The sequence below is a fragment of the Pelodiscus sinensis genome, chromosome 2 (genome assembly GCF_049634645.1).
Source record: "Pelodiscus sinensis isolate JC-2024 chromosome 2, ASM4963464v1, whole genome shotgun sequence".
In the NCBI taxonomy this organism is placed as follows: Eukaryota; Metazoa; Chordata; order Testudines; family Trionychidae; genus Pelodiscus; species Pelodiscus sinensis.
The window spans coordinates 218,492,304-218,504,605 of record NC_134712.1 but is presented as its reverse complement, the minus strand read 5'-3'; the positions used below and the strand labels follow the sequence as shown (position 1 = coordinate 218,504,605).

At 38.4% G+C, this 12,302-nt stretch overlaps 1 protein-coding gene across 3 annotated transcripts in view; it reads left to right on the top strand.

Moving 5' to 3' along the window:
* The window catches only part of LOC102443731 (tRNA (cytosine(38)-C(5))-methyltransferase), a 277,295-nt gene that overhangs the window by 258,138 nt on the left and 6,855 nt on the right, over positions 1 to 12,302 (top strand). For all 3 annotated transcript variants that reach the window (XM_025182828.2, XM_006119493.4, XM_075922454.1), the window contains 3 exons: positions 9,389 to 9,594; positions 10,727 to 10,889; positions 11,390 to 11,598. In XM_025182828.2, the coding sequence (XP_025038613.2) occupies positions 9,389 to 9,594; positions 10,727 to 10,889; positions 11,390 to 11,598 (578 nt within the window). The remainder of the gene's footprint in view (positions 1 to 9,388; positions 9,595 to 10,726; positions 10,890 to 11,389; positions 11,599 to 12,302) is intronic.

Genomic DNA, 12,302 nt, shown 5'->3' with positions numbered 1-12,302 from the left:
CAAAAATTCAGTGATTTAGCAGGAACCTTAATTGTTTCCCCAGGAGAAGATTAGCTTTATATCAATTTTAAAAAAGAACATTTGAGGGTATTTCTGAAGGGAGATTAATATAGTTCCCAGGGAGAGGATCATTGTGCAGCTGCAGGACTAATTCAGGAACTAAATGAATGGATCTATACAGGAGTGAAATAGATCTTTGTGTGTGTGTGTGTGTGTGTGTGTGCGCACGCGCGCGCGCACATGCATGTGTGTGAATTGCTGTGTGTGTGTGTGTGCGCGCGCGTGCACATGCACGTGTGTGAATTGCAAGACACCTCATTGGCCTCAGTTTCTGCCTGAGGCAGTGGGGCCTGGAGTAAATCGGTTTCACTTTGTAGGTTTATTTTTCAGTGTGTTTACAAGTTGAGCCTCAGGGTATGGTCAAGTAGTTTTCTTAAGAAAAACAATTTAAAAAAATGCACAACGCGAAAAGGAATACCTTTCCCTGCTCCCTCCTTGGGAGGTTGCCTTATTACTTAAACAGCTGTTAACTTGGGGGGGTTTACTATAAAGAGAGCCTTCCACCCAGGAGAAGCCTTTTCTCCCTGCTGTAGCTGGCTTCTCACCCCATCTCATAAGAAGAAGGGTTTTTAAAAGTCATTGGGAGCCCTTAACTGGATGCAAGTGTATCTAATTAATCTGAGAGAAACTTTTCAGTTTATAGAAAAAGGCCTACACCATTCAGGGACTTTCATATCTGCCTCCCACAACTTTTTTATATTGTCACATGTGGCTTTGTCACAATAAGTAACATGTATATTGGAGGTGGCTTTTGGATTTCTCTCTCTCTGTCTTGTCCCCTTGTCTCCCCCGAACACGGAGGAATCAAGACATTAGGCATGAGCTCTAGGGTACTTATATAGGATTCTTAAGATCTCATGCTGGTAAAAAGTGACTAAGAAATAGGAAATCATATCTATCAACATTTTAAAGCATCACGATACCATAAACCATTATATTTTGGCTGGGCTGATGCATAGCTCCAAGAAACTTTGTAACATATATTTGCATTTTGAGCATTAAAAAACTGCTTAATAACTGAGACACAGAAACCACAAAAACCATACAGCTTGTTATTTTAAATTAGTCTTTAGAGTAACACCCTAATGTCTGAAAAAAATATGGTTTGCTAGGAACACAGAAACGGTATCTCTTCAAGGCTATGTCTGGACAGCAGTGCTATTTTGGGATACCGGAAGTATCCTGAAATAGCTATTCCACGTCTTTAAATGCATCCGTTATTTCAAAATATATTTCAAAATAATGGGTGCGTTAATCCAGCATCTCTGTAACCCTCGTTCCATGAGGGTTAAGGGACTTGTCGGAATAGCACTTTATTTCAAAATTTGGCACTGTGTAGACAGTGCCAAATTTCAAAATAAGCCATTTTGAAATTAGATCGAAATAAGATACGCAATTTGCATAGCTCACATTGCTTCGACCTACAGGTGCACTGTAAATGCACCCCAACAGCAAATGCAATCAGATGGCAGCTTAGGACTGCAAATTTCTGAGGAAGTATCTGTAGAGCAACTTCAAGTATAAATCTCTATTATTCTACAATTAGTACATTATTCTGTGGATATGTTAGAGAAGCACAGCTGGATAATGTAATTATTGTGCTCTGTTTAATGTTGTCGGTGACCCTGATTATGTCTTGGAAAAAGGTGAGTGAGCAGAATGCATGAACTCAGTTGCAGAAAACTAAATTTACCTTATTTCCTTTCTTCATAAACTCTTCAAATTTCATTGCTAATTAGGCTCCTCTTATGGATGGTACCAAAACAGCATTTTCTGTAGTTCATCCTTTGAGAATTTTATAAAAAGGTGGTCACTGAGGGCAAAGAGGGAGGGGGGAAATTGGAAGGGGGGAAGGGGACATTGGGTAGATAAGTTTCAAAGGCATAGCCGAACCAGTCTGTAACAGGAAAGATTTAAAAAACAAATGTTGTTTTTTAAGTTTTTCCTGTTACAGACAGGCTCAACTATTCCTTTCAAACTTATCTACCCAATGTCCTCTTTCCCCCTCCTCTCCTCCAATTTTTTCTTCCCTCTCCCTTCCCTTCCTCCTTGCCTTCTTTAATCTTTGTTATGGACTTCCAACATTCTGGTCATCTGAAGAAGTGGGATGTGCCCACAAAAGCACATGATACCTTAACAAAACATGTAGGTGGTATGTCTACACTACAGTGTTATTTCGAAATATCTTATTTTGAAATAGTTAATTCGAAATAAGTTATTTCAAAATAATGAGTCTACACACAAAATGCATTTTGAAATAGCTGGCAGACTGCTCCTGGGGAGCGGTGGAGGGATGGCTCCCGGTGGCTTGCTGGCTCATGTTTTGGGGCCACTAGGTCAGGAACAGTGACTGCTGGCTCTGGGCTGGCAGGATTGGAGCTGGCACAGGCACTGTGGCCAGAGTCAACCCCTTTAAGGGCTCCAGAGAGGGAGAGGAGTGTTCTTGGTTGAGGCTGGAGTGGCCACCAGGGCACCCTGAGAAGGCTGGCGGCCCCCTATTTTGATAGAAGTGTCTACACAGCACTTATTTCAAAATAGCTATTTTGAATTTGGCGTTATTCCTTCTGGAATGAGGTTTACCAAATTCGAAATAAATGCTCCGCTATTTCGAATTACTTTTGAAATAGTGGTTTGGCTGTGTAGACGCTAGTAAAGTTATTTCGAAATAAGGGCTCTTATTTTGAAATAACTTTGCTGTGTAGACATACCCTGTGTCTTTAAAGTGCTACCAGATTATTTGTTGTTTTTTAAGTTTTTCCTGTTAAGTCTAACTCAGCTACCCCTCTGAAACTTTAGTTATGATAGTAAGTGTCATATTCTGAGCAATCAAAAGGAAAATTTTGTCGCGGAATAAACACACAGTCTGATCTACAGATTCAGGTAAGGCAGAAGTGTTTATTTACTGTGGCCATAGGAGAGGATGCAGCACGACAGAGGTTCTGTCAATACAGACTCTGCCTTAACAAAGGAAATCTGAGTTTATATACCTTTGTAACTCCCATGAGCACATAATGGAATTTAGCAGGAAACTAGGACCATCTGTACTTAAGTGGTCACATCTGTTAGTTCTTGATAAGTACATTTTTCTTTTTTGCAAGCCTTGCAGTTTCTTTGTCTCTAACTCAACTCACTCAGGAAGCTTCTGATGTAGCATGCACCACATATAGGCCCAGTCCGTTGACCAAACTTTCAGGCCTTTTGTGGCCTGCTTCCACAGTTTTAACAGCTTTCTTAAAGTGTGCCATTTTCTTTGGAGCTGGATTTTGGAGCAGCATTAACATTCTAAGGCAGCGATGGGCAACCTTGGCTAGTGAGTGGGCTGTATGAGTGGCCCTCATTCATCTCAGTGGGCTGCAAGATTGTCATAACCAAGATGGTCTCTAAGGGCAGGATAGTTTTGCTAACTCTGCTTACGTGATTAGAATTGCAGGATGCGCCGACTGAAACATACCAGCACTTTAACTTGATGCAGTGAGAGTGAGCAGATCACACAGTCCATGTTGAATGCAATCAGCATGCACCTCACTTCATGTGCCCTTGCTTTACATGGGTGTCACATTAGTAATACCAATAGGAGAAAACTAGGCAGATGAAAACCAGTGCAATCTGGCAACCCTGTGCATGGGCAACAGTAAATATAATGTCTTGTGGGACACACACAGAATCTCAATGGGCCACATGCAGCCTGCAGGCCTCAGGTTGCCCACCTCTGTTCTAAAGGCACTGTGCTGTGGGCTGCCCACAGTTGTATGGATATGCTAGGAAATGTATGTGTCAATGTAGGGAATTTCTCTTTCCCCCAACATAATGCTGTTTTGGATGGGCAAGGAATAGGGTTGCCAGGTGTCTGGTATTGACCTGGACAGTCCGGTATTTTCACCTCTAGTCTGGTTAAAAAAAAAAATCAGAAAATACCGGACACCTAAAATGTCCAGTATTTTCTGTTTTTTTCCCTGCCAGGAGGTGAAAATACCGGACACCTGGCAACCCTATGACATACTCGGCAACTGGGCCCACGTCTACACTGGCATGATTTTCCAGAAATGCTTTTAACGGAAAAGTTTTCCGTTAAAAGCATTTTCGGAACAGAGTGTCTAGATTGGCACGGACGCTTTTCCGCAAAAGCACTTTTTGCGGAAAAGCATCCATGCCAATCTAGATGAGCTTTCCAGAAAAAAGCCCCGATCGCCATTTTCGCGATCAGGGCTTTTTTGCGGAAAACAAATCTGAGCTGTCTACATTGGTCCTTTTGTGCAAAAGTTTTGCGCAAAAGGACTTTTGCCCGAACGGGAGCAGCATAGTATTTCCACAAGAACACTAACAATCTTACATGAGATCGTCAGTGCTTTTGCGGAAATTCAAGCGGCCAGTGTAGACAGCTGGCAAATTTTTCTGGAAAAGCGGATGATTTACCGGAAAAACTGGCTAGTCTAGACATAGCCTATGTGTCTATATAAGTCCTTCTTTCTTGTTTTAATCCAAGTATTCTAGCAAGGTACTTGCTAAAAGGTTTATGGTTAGGGAGATATTTCTCTTAACTGAATGCAAATTTATTTTATCAATACAGGCAGTCCCCGGGTTACGTACAAGATAGGGACTGTAGGTTTGTTCTTAAGTTGAATTTGTATGTAAGTCGGAACTGGTACATATTGTAGGAGAAACTCTAGCCAAACAATTCTCCAGAGCTCAGTTTTATTCTCCCACACCTCACTTCCCTCAGTCCTTTATTCTCAAGCTGAGGTTTCTGCTGAGAAAAGCCGCTCCGCATCTCCCTGGTCTGCTGGGGGGGGCGCTAGCTTCGCGTCTCCCTGGTCTGCTGGGGGTAAGCAGCTAGTGCGGGGTTGCCTCACCCTGTTTGTAAGTAGGGATCCGATGTAAGTTGGATCCATGTAACCCGGGACTGCCTGTATAGTGAAAATGGTTGCAGCAGAATTTGTACTCATTTTATACTGTTAACACAAAGCCTTGGAATATATAATATTAATCCCACATTCTACCCTTGGAATTGTGTGTATTTGTCAATATACAAGTACCATGGCCCTGATTTTCAGAAGGGCTGAGCATCTGCAGCTTCTATTGACTTCATTTGGAGTTTTGGTTGTTCAGCACCTCTGAAGATTGGGCCTCGTGTGCATTTTAAGGCAAAATATAGCTACTGGACTGTGCAATTAGGTGTCATTTATAATCTGTATAAACCATACACTAATAACATAATTTATTGCACTGATTTATATACAATTATCTTAGTAACATCTTTCCAGTAGAACTGCTGATCTGCAGTAACAGTTAAATCCTGACAAACGCTGGAAGGGGGGGACACAGATTAGAAAAGTGAACCTCAGATTTATAGTGAAATATTTTAAAGGGGAAATATTTTTCCCTTGAACAATAAGTCCCCTAAACTAATCTCCTAATACTTTTGCCCAGGCAAGCTCAAATGAATTTCCAAGGGGTATGTAATAAAAGCCAAAATCATGCAAATACTGTGCATTTGGGATTTAATTGCGTGAACATTTCACATAGCTCTACTTAGTAGCACACTTGGGGGGTATGCAGAAGTCTTTTATGGGAGTACATCAACTCCTCTAGATAGTTGTCTGCTTTTACAACAGATTTCATAAAAAGCATTAGCAAAGTCAGTGAAAACTAAAATTTCATCCAGACTTGTTTATACTGCTCTATATATGATACACTGAAATGTAAGTACAATCTTTATATACCAATCAATTTATTTTATAATGATATGTTAAAAGTAAGAAATTAATCTTTTTTTTTCATAATAGCATGCTGGGACATTTTTGTATTTTTATATCTGATTTTTGTAAGCAAGTAGTTTTTTAGTGAGGTGAAACTAGGGGTACACAAGAAAAATCAATCTCCCAAAAGGGGTGCTATAGGCTGCAAAGCTAAGAATGACTGATTCATAATAGCTCCTAATGTGCTTATAACATTAACAAATAATGTCTGTAACATTCTTATAATATCTATTTATAATGAATTAACTCTTGTGCTCTGATTATAAATATACCCTTGTTTCTGCAATATGTGTTAAGAAATAATTATTCACAAGAATGCACTGGTGAGATAGCTGATTAAGTTTAGCAGTCAATTGCAGTCAGAATGCATCCTTTAAATGTGTTTGAAGCGCATGTAGTTGTCCTTTAGCTGAACAGTATATACATCTCCCAGAAATGCCAGCTATTTAAGATCTGTGCCATTTCTTCTCCCAAAACAAAACAAACTCAAAAATGTTCAGTGTGCACAAATGACTCCATGCTGGGCAGATGAGAAAAGGAAAAGCGGACAGTTAAATATCAAATTACTGGCTGCTCAAAAAGAATGAGCAGCTGAAAAATCCCTCATGGACATATGTAATTAGTCATCAATAGCTACTGTGTAATGATAAAGTAGAGTGGGAGGTGGAAGGAGAAGAGGAAGAACCAAAACAGAAAGAATTCATACACCTGGGGCAGATCCTCAGCAGATATAAAAATTTGTCACTGTTTCATTGAACAGAAGAAAAAACTACCCTAAATAAATAGCTTTTCAACAAGTAGTGCTCTGCATTTGGCTTGATGCAAACTATGTGATATCTTGGCTGGTTTCCATTTTAGGTGTCAGCCTAAGTTTTCATAATATTCTGTAAATTTCTCCATTTATCTCAAATTCCTTTGAGCAGATTGAGCATTATCAATACTACTGATGAAAAAGCTGTTTCATTAACTACAAAAATGTAACTCTTTATTAATTTATCCCCTCATAGGTGTCATATCAGCTATTCTAGCCAGATTTAATTTACTGTAATAAGAGTTTAGGGTCTGTTTTCTCCTTTGTCAGGGCATTTCATCCTATATGCCCTGGTCAGTTGCTCAATGAGCTACACTACCATTCAATCCAAAGTTCCTGGCTCTAAAGTAGCACAAACAAAGGAAACGTAAAAACTATGGGAAAAGGTAGGTCTAACTATTAATGAGGACTAGCATGCTAGCAAATTTGATTGCTGTGATGTGTGTCAGTCAGTCAATTCTCTACAATTATTCAGGACTCACTCCCATTGGTTTCCATGGGACTACAAACATGCTTAAGATTGAGCATGTGCTTAAGTGGTTTGGTGGACCCTCTTGCAGGATCAAACTCTAATATACTGTCTTCCAAAAGAGTATATTTATCCTGAAAATATATAAACGCTGAGAAGAATGAATCAAAGCAATATCCCACCCAACATACATTCTCCCCTCTGATGATTTAGTCTTCCTAAGTATCCTTTTTGGCTCATAATTAATTGGCCCCATTTCTCTCATATTTATTCAAAAGTTCTGCAGTAGAAATGTAGTTACTTTAGACTCATCCAAATATGTGATTCTTTAGTACATGGAGCTAGATTACACCCAACTATTCCTTGTCTTTTTCATTCTGGCCTTTATTACTAGTGATAAAGATGTTTTCAATGTCTCAGTGGGAAAAGGGTTTAAAAAAATCAACTTCTGTTTGGGTGGAGTTTTCCCAGCTTCAGTTGGAAGAGCAGGATGACTTTTATCCTTAGTCACACTGGTTTCATTATTACAGTCTTGCAGAACTCTGTTGCCTCTAGCACAAGGATACTGATGCAATACTGATGACTGGAGGCTGATTTTTGCCCCAGGACTATTCTTTTGTAACACTAGCTCAGGCAATAACTAGTAATGCTTTGAAATGTATCAGTGTGTCAAAGTTAAAACATCTGCCAGGACGAGATTCTGAACCCAAGTACATTTGTGGCTTAGCCACAAAAAGTAAAATTATTTTGTTTATCTTACTGTTGCAAAAGCATTTATTGTGGGAGATAACAGACTATTATTGCCCATCTTGCGACATTTTCAGGAATAAGACTTTAGCAATACCTATTATACTACATTGAATGAGTTACATAATCAAACAAGAATCCCCAAAGAGATCAGAGAAACATGTAAGATTTTAACAAACTAATCAGTTTTAACTAGTGCTTTGTGAACCTGTCCAACACCAGGAAACTAGAATATAGAACATATGCAAGCAAATGCCCCTGCAAATATTCTGTACATTTTACTTGGGTTAGGAATGGCTTACAGGCTAATAAAGAAGTGTCCAATCTACTGGATAATCGTCTCTGTCTAAAAGTCACCTAACTAGGCATGTTTTAATAAATTATAGGGACAAATGTTCATATCTGGGTAACTACATTTAAGGACATAGGTATAAATATCTAATTAAGTGCCTGATTTTCAACTGTGCTGTGCAGCTGCAAACCCTCCTGAAGTTCTAGACTTCTGAAAATCAGTCTGTGTCTAATCCTATGTGTATGGCTCTCATAATTCATGTTTGGCACCTAAGTCTTAAAATGTGAGCAAGAGTGAGCAGATAGATGGGGGAAGGGTATCATTAACTAGATTTTCTACTAGATCTTCAAAGTCAAAGTGCCCCCTACTGCTCAAAAAAATCTTTCTAGAGGATTGATAAAAAGACCGTTTGAGAGAACTACTGCTTTTGCCACCCTTTACATAAGAAATTGAGGAACTGGTAAAAATGATACCGAAATGTCTTCCAACCACTCTGCTTCTATCTATTTTTCTGTTGTCTACTTCGCTTCCTTTTCAAATGGCTTTTCAAGGACAATATTTTCAAAAAGTGATTAGGGATCTCAGATGTTCAGAGAGAGGCACCTTAATGGGGTCTGATCATCAGGAAGTGCTGAGAACCCACCATCTGAAAATCAAGTTCCTGTAAGGGGTGAGAACTCAAAACCTGAGGTACCAAAAATAACTAGTCTGTTTTGAAAACCATGCCCCTCGTTACTGTTCTGATTTCTCTAGCAGCTTCTTTGGAGCCTGAGAAGGTCAGGCAGTCAGATAACATCCTCTCAGGCTAAACAGATGGCCTCAAATGTCTTTATTTACTATATTCATATGGGGTAACATGCTCAGAAATACCTAAATGACTTTGGAGCTCTTGAAAATTTCACCCATAACATCACTATTCATACTTTCCCTAGATCCTGTTCAGTCATAAGAATTTTATAGGTTCTAATTTATTACTAAATCGTATCAGAGAAGTATGTATGGAATAAACCAGACCTATTGTATGTGTGTCAATCGTATGCCCTTCTCTACAATGGTCTGCCATATCTCATCATGATTCATATTTATATTGTGCTTTTTGTGTTCAGAGCACTTCAATCCTTCAAATAGCTTTGTTTGGTATGCAATTCAATATTACTGTATATGACAGAAAAATATGGGACATGATATTAAAATAAGATTTCAAATGTAAATAATTATCAGACCTTACTTAATAATTTTTGCTATCTTAACAGGACCTCAGCATGGCTGTGGGGGTTATTTGACAAATTCAAGTTACAGCTTTGGTTCGCCAGATTCTGACATGGACGGCAAATATGACAAAAACTTGGAATGTGTGTGGATCATAGCTGCAACTGTAAACAAGCTGATCAACCTCACCTTCACTGCATTTGTTCTTGAAGCATCATCTTCTCAAACATGCCGATATGATTATGTCAAAGTAAGAGAATCCGTATTCTAACATGTTGGATCAGAGATTTAAAATTTAATCAGTAGAGGGAGAAATTCTTCACAAAGAAATTAAATTGCTTGTTTTTGAAAATGATTGAAGGACTCAAGGCAAAATCCTGGCCTCTTAGAAGTCAGTGGGAGTTTTGCCATTGACTTCATGGGGAAAGGTTTCATTTTCAGGATTTAACTGAATTGTAAGTATAAATATGTAGCCTAATTTATTTATATACAAAATGCCATCGACAAAATAGAACTTACACTGTAGAGAAAGGCAAGTACTTTGAAAGAATACTTGAAGCGTTACTTTTTCCTACCACACTGTTTACAAGCACTTCTTATTTTAAAACTTAGGAAAAGATCAATCCTGATAATGGATCCTCACACCTTGCCTCCATTCTGTTGTATATGAGTGTACAGTAAGCTGGGCACATAGCAAGACATTCAGAAATGCTGGCACCCAGCATCAAGTTGGCTATAGACTGGTCAAGAATTTTCCACCAAAATATCTTTGATGGAAAAATGTTTTCCATTATTGGGACACCGTGAAAACATGTTCATTGAAAATGTTTAAGTTTTCATCAAAAAATGAACCTCCCCTTAAATTAAAAGTTGAGGTTTTGGCTGCTTTCTTGAATTAAGAATCCAAAATAATTCAAAAGCTTCAGGGGGGTAGCCAAACTAGTCTGTAACAGGAAAAACTTAAAAAATAATGAATAGTGTAGTAGCACCTTAAAGACTAACAAAACATGTAGATGGTATCACGAGCTCATTTGAAGAACTGGACTTTGCCCGTGAAAGCTCATGATACCATCTACATGTTTTGTTAGTCTTTAAAGTGCTTCTAGACTATTCGTTGTTGTTTCTTTTAAGTTTTAAAATAATTAGATCACACTTTCTAAGATAATTAATTGATTTAAATATGTAAACTCTGATAATAAGCAATTTTTAATTAAAGCCCAAGAGCATTTCCTTTCTTGGGAGGAAAGGTACTTAAAACCATAAGTCAAATAAGAGTTCAGAGAACTAAACTTCTGTTAATCTATTTATGAATATGTTTATTGTGAAATAACACAAGTTCCAAAAATAACTAGTGAGGTATCTGCTGTTTTCTCCCCTTTTAGATATATGATGGAGATAATGAAAATGCCAATTTAGCTGGCACCTTCTGTGGGTCCTCAGTGCCGGCTCCATTTCTTTCTACCAGTAACTTCTTGGTGGTGAAGTTTGTCACAGATAGTTCCGTGGAAAGGGCAGGTTTCAATGCTACCTATGCCATTGTGGATCGTAAGTATTTTTATTTATTTATGTATTATCCCCAAAGAGAAATGTGTGTTTAAACATTGAATCCAGGAGCCTCTTCTCCACACCAAAATTCAAAATAGAAGTAGACCCTACTCTGCAAAGGATCTTATGGCCAAATTAAAAGCAGCATCACTGGCCTCCATCTGTAATCCAGCCTCTTTTGGTTGCAAGATGATTGTCAGCCTCAAGAGTTAAATGGGACAATTCACTATAGAGGGTTAATATGTATCATGAGACTACAGAAAATAAACATTTGTCTGGACGTAGACTATATGTAGGCACAGAGACTGACAGATGTAGCTTGACACCATGATCAGAATGTTTTCTATTTATACTTGGCCTCTAAAGAATCATCAAGAGATCAATGTGAAAGCATAACGAATTCCAATAAACAATTATGCAGTTTTGCTGAGGTGGACTGTTTTTTCACATGCCTTCTGGTATGGAGATACAATTAATTAAGTTGTTATTGCTTCCCACAGGATTGTGTGGCGGAACATATAATGCAACCTCCACCCCGCAAACCACAATGTCACCTAATTTCCCAAATGCCTATCCACCATTTACTGTCTGCACATGGATCATTGATGCCCCACCACAGCAGCAAGTCAAACTGGTGGTAGAGGCATTCCATCTCCACGTCAACCAGGACTGCTCCCAGAATTATCTGGAGTTCCAGGACCCCATAATAGTAAGATATGCACAGTTCATGTCACTAGTCAAAGTTAGTAATAACCACTCAGCTCTCACCTCGTTTGAAACAGAGCAAATAGAAGGATCGCTGTTCCAGTGTACTGCAAATCATTGTGTTAATAATATTGTATTTAATGCATTCCTGTGCAGGGGGGGCCATACAAGTTATTATTCACTTTCACTTCATTCTCATAAGTAGCCTTATGCAAATCCTGTGTATAGGGGGTATTTCACTCACCATATAGTATGTTACCTCTCATAATCACACCAAATCATATCATATTTCCACTAAACTTAACTTTCCGGAGATATTCCCCAACAGCAGGCTTTCAGAAACAGACTTTACATCCTATTATTCAAGAATCACAATAAAAACAAATGTCATGCAAAAAGTGGTGTTTAAGGAAAAGGCACAGAAAGAAGCAGTTTTTTCCATTGTATTACAATTTACAAAATCTTTTTTTGTTTTGCTTCTATTTGGGCATGAAAATTACTGTTAACTGTTGGTTGGCCTTTAATGGTGGCTGAAGGTAATTTTTAACATATGTAGATATTACAATACTTTTATGGAAATATTGAAGTGATCTGTATAAAAAGAGCACATAAAAAGCATGTCAGGAATATAGTAGTAAGCTTTTAACCCTGATCCTTATCTCTGTTGGTTTACATATTACTGCCAATAATCAAAATGCAGTTAATATT